Source organism: Octopus bimaculoides, chromosome 20 (genome assembly GCF_001194135.2).
Source record: "Octopus bimaculoides isolate UCB-OBI-ISO-001 chromosome 20, ASM119413v2, whole genome shotgun sequence".
In the NCBI taxonomy this organism is placed as follows: Eukaryota; Metazoa; Mollusca; class Cephalopoda; order Octopoda; family Octopodidae; genus Octopus; species Octopus bimaculoides.
In genome coordinates this window covers 16,188,303-16,193,214 of record NC_069000.1, presented here as the reverse complement: position 1 = coordinate 16,193,214, position 4,912 = coordinate 16,188,303, and the positions used below count along the sequence as shown (strand labels likewise).

The following is a 4,912-nucleotide window of genomic DNA, read 5'->3' as shown; positions in this document are numbered from 1 at the left end:
AGATATATTCCTTCCTAAATTTGGAATAATGTCAGAAGTTTCAGAGGAGGGGAAAAATCGGGCGTTGTGAGTGTTTATTCAGCGAAAACACCTAAAGCTCCACGATGCTCCGGCAGGGGATGGTGGTGAACCCTGCTGTACTCTTTCACCACAACTTTCTCTCACTCTTACTTCCTGTCTCTGTTGTGCCTGTAATTCAAAGGGCCAGCCTTGTCACACTGTGTCACGCTGAATACCCCCGAGAACTACGTTAAGGGTACTCGTGTCTGTGGAGTGCTCAGCCACTTGCACGTTAATTTCACGAGCAGGCTGTTCCGTTGATCGGATCAACTGGAACCCTCGACGTCGTAAGCCACGGAGTACCAACAAAATATATACATACATAGTAAAGAAGGTAACATTTATATTGTGTGTGTATGTGTGTATGTGTGTGTGTGAGAGAGAGAGAGAGAGAAAAAATAAAGAGATAAAGAGAGAGCCTATGTATGTATGTATGTATGTATGTATGTGTCTTATCATTCGTTCCCCACAATCACTTGAGAACCAGTGTTGGTTTGTTTACATACTCGTAGCTTTTCAGTTCGGCAGAAGGGATTGTTACAATAAGCACTGGTGTCGATTTGTTCGACGAAAACCCTTTAGAGTAACGATCTAGCATGGCCACGGTGAAATAAGTGAAAGAAGCAAAAGGTAAACGATAAAATATACCTGCATTATCTGTGTGTCCGATTGTTGGCGGCAGATTTCCTAGAATAAATTATAATGAATTAAAAACAAAATAGTATTTCGAAACACTATGCTTGATGTTTTAATACAGTTTTTTCTTCCAAACTGGGAAGTGAAATCAAAGCAAAATATGTGTGTGTGTGTGTGTGTGTGTGTGTGTGTGTGTGTGTCACTAGAGCTACAATCGAGAGTTAGAATCAAATTTCGATCTTGAACTGAAATTCAGTCAATAACTTTTATCTCGTTGTTTTGTATAAAAAATTTTTATAACGATTTATTTGTAAAGATTTTCTTTGTAGAAAGTGTTCTTATATATTTGTCAATATGGGCCGCGCTATATTTTCCTATTGCTAGCTCATCGACTTTAAAATATGAACTAGTACCTATTTCATATTGCTTGAGCCAGAGTTATGCCATTTTGTTTAAATGATAAGGTGTGACTGGATGGAAATCTTTGGTGGCGGGGAGTACTCTTATTTTATCAGTAGGACTTCATTGTCCAATGTAACTTACTTTTTCTAAGACGACAGAATGCGTTTCAGAGAGAGTTAGATGTTATTTAGCACATAGAAACTCCTTCGTGAGGCAGAATATGTCGTGGCTATATCATAAGTTCGAATTACACCGAAGTCGACTTTCTCTTTATTTTAGCTGTCTAACCTCAGGTCTATTCTGCTCAAACAGATCCATAGTCTATGATATTGTGGCGTTGACCAGCATAACAAACGGCACGATTGAAGACAACAAAAAGAATACCAGTAAACACTTACATACTCAAATAATATTGTGTAGTTTATTAAGCAAACTCAATCGTTCGCAAGTGTAATTTCAAAAAAGAAAACTCTGATTATGTAACACTTTGATTAAAGAAATAAAGCATTGTAACATTATGTCCACAGGACGGTTACTACCATTTCACAATCTGTCACAAAGTTACAAAGATATATATATATATAAAGAAAGAGATTAACGCACCTCTGCCTCACCAAAACCTAATGTCAAGTCTTTTTAAATTGTTTCATCTATGGTAGATTCGGTTGCAGTTTTGCCCAACACTTAAATTGAAACCCCTTTTATTATGAGGAGGACGTATGAACACTATTTAAATGTCATCTTCAGAATAGAGGACGCAAACCCAAAATATACGAGTCACACCCGCCTATAATCTTACCCCACAATATTCAGGGATGAGAAAACAAAGACACCATCAAGGACACTGCTGGTGACTTTGAGACCTGGCTCGTACTAACTTTCGTTGAATAATATTGGCACGTTTCTCCGTGCCGACCTAAATTTCGATGATATGTGGTTGGGAGTAATTTCTCAGAACTCTGCAAAATCACAAAACGATATCAAATTTGTGTATGGCAGAAACGAATGAGAAGAAGAACTTAAAGCTCATCATTTAGGGCAGAGAGATTGGCTAACAAACACGTGGCAGATAGATCCACTTCAAGACTTTCTTTTCTGAAGACTTGAAAGAAAAACAAAATCAACAGCTTCAAATGATGGAAGATGCTGGTCATATGGTGGTACTAAATACAACATGGAAGTCATCAAAATTGATAATTCTCTCTTCGTTGTTAGGAACTAGCCAAGGGATCGAAGAACTCTCTCATTCCCCCAACCACACCCAGTGTAAACATTGAGAGTCATGAAGAACAGTAATAGCAAGAACCCAAATGAATAGGAATTCACTCTTCGCAACAATATTATGGGAACTAAACACTGGAGGCAGGCAGACGTTTTCAAAAACATATGGAATAATGAACACTCCGAATAAAAACAATTCAAAAATCATTAAAACCTTCGAAATGTACACCTATGAGGAGAGACACGCTCTATTCTGAGGTACCTACCTCCTATGAAAAAACCGATCTTTAGTGAAGAATCAAGAGAGAACCGAAAGAGTGTATACATGTGTGTGTGTGCGCGCGTGCGCGCGATCGTGTGTACTTGTGTGTCTGTGTTCATGTGTGAGTGAGTGTGTGTGTGTGTGTGTGTGTGTGTGTGTGTGTGTGCGTGCGTGTGCGTGTTGAGAGTGTGTGTGAGAGAGAGTGAGAGAGAGAGAAAGAAAGAGATAAAGAGAGAGAGCGTGCGTATGTATGTGTCTTATCATTCGTTCCCCACACTTGGGAACCAGTGTTGGTTTGTTTACATACCCGTAGCTTTTCAGTTCGTCAGTACAGACCGTTACAATAAGCACTGGTGTCGATTTGTTCGACGAAGACCCTTTAGAGTAATGACTTAGCATGGCCACAGGGAAATAAGTGAAAGTAGCAAAAGTTAAAAGATATAATATACCTGGAGTACCTTGTAGTTCCGTCAGTGTGTGCACCTTTCCTAGAATAAAATGTAAACAATTGAAATTAAATAGTATTTAGAAACACAATATTTGATGTTTTAATACAGATTTTTATTCCAAACTGGAAAGTGAAATCAAAGCAAAATGCGTGTGTTTGTGTGTGTGTGTGTGTGTGTGTGTGTGTGTGTGTGTGTGTGTGTGTGTGTGTGTGTGTGTGTGTGTGTGTGTGTGTGTGTGTGTGTGTGTGTGTGTGAGTTGATGAGTTTCTTGGCCTGCGGAACCTGTCCCTTCGAAAGCAAAAACACAAACACTTCACTCTGATTAGATGTTTCCTACAGCAAAGCACAACAGTCAGGCAATATTGACATTGTAGCGAGATTACAGTTGTTTTGAACCATCATATTCATAGCTCCCAGCTTTTTACCATGGCTGCCATAAACAAACCCAGGCGATTGTAGCTCAGCCAATCACATCGAATGGTGAGTTAAAATTATTCCCAAATAACTTATAGAATGTTCTAGAACTTTGCCGTCGAAATATTGAAGGCGAACCAGCCTAAACAAATGGACAGATATCAGATTCTACAAGAGGATATGTCGTTTTTTCTATCTTCAAATATTAACAACAATGGGAAACACCACGAATTTATGTTGGTAAATCTCATATTCCCTTATTTCTTTAACTTAATCTATCCTCCCCAATTATACATTATTTTGGTGCTATATAACAGCACGTTAAAGTAACTACATGTTCGTTTATTTGTTAATTCTAAAATGTCATCTGTACAACAGCGGTAAAAATGTACACATTATGTTCCTGGTTAAATAAACAAAATGAAATATTATGTTCAATTTAGTGTGATTTTAAGAATTGAACACGAAACACATGTTCTCTATTGTCGATTCTTCATTAACTGCATCACAATCACGCAAATATATTAACCCCGCTCGTTTCAACCTTACAAGGACTGCTTTCACACAGTGAATTTCTGAAAGAGTCAGGCCATTTACCTCGCAAATACTTCTCAATCAATCTGGAAATCGAAATCGAACCAAAGCCTTCGAAATCTAATCACCTAGTCGATAGGGAATAGACCATTTTTGGTTTGTCTTTGTATCCTATACTATAATGGTGACATCGTCCTCTAATGCAGATACGGTACTTAAATCTTTCAAAATCCCCAACTTCTATTAGTAAAGATCTGAGGTTACATAGCAACAGCAACATTAACAGAAAATTAAACATTTGCTCACCTTTTGAGGTAATTGGTATATGAAGTATGTTGTCAAACACTGCACATGAGATGACTGAGCTATCAAGGTCGTCCAGTTTTACAGTGAAATTATGAATTGACTCTGCTAGAACATAACATTTGTCACTAGTTGAAACATTCACATAATGATGATTTCTAATTTTGCCGCTATAAGTGTCGTCAATCCAAACAAAGGCATGACGACCAAAAGGTGTACCGACATATGCTGTACATCTGAAGATCGATGTCTTATTCTCTTCAAAGGGCGGGTTAAGTAGTTCCAGATTCTTCATGAAAGATTTTGCTGAAAAATAAGCAAATTAACTTTGGTTAATTTTTGGATAATAGAACTACAATAATATATTGAGTAGTTTCACTGATATAAACTACAATCTTCATACTCAACCAAAGTGTATAACAACACTCAAACTATCTGTGATACTAAGCTCTTTGAAATACTGCTTCTAAGTGTTCAACTGTATAACTTTTTAATAAAGGCGGTCCTAGAGCGTTGTGGAGCCGAGTCAATAGCAATAACCATACAAGCACATGAATAATACATATTTATACTTATATAAAGATATATATATATATACATATATACATACATATATATATATATATATATA

The 4,912-nt window shown here is 37.2% G+C and overlaps 1 protein-coding gene across 2 annotated transcripts in view; it reads right to left on the bottom strand.

Moving 5' to 3' along the window:
* Positions 1–4,912, bottom strand: part of LOC106880707 (uncharacterized) — a 31,434-nt gene that overhangs the window by 20,999 nt on the left and 5,523 nt on the right. For both annotated transcript variants that reach the window (XM_014930783.2, XM_014930782.2), the window contains exons 3-5: positions 4,285–4,587; positions 3,031–3,069; positions 709–747 (exon numbers count right to left, since the gene is read on the bottom strand). In XM_014930783.2, the coding sequence (XP_014786269.1) occupies positions 709–747; positions 3,031–3,069; positions 4,285–4,587 (381 nt within the window). The remainder of the gene's footprint in view (positions 1–708; positions 748–3,030; positions 3,070–4,284; positions 4,588–4,912) is intronic.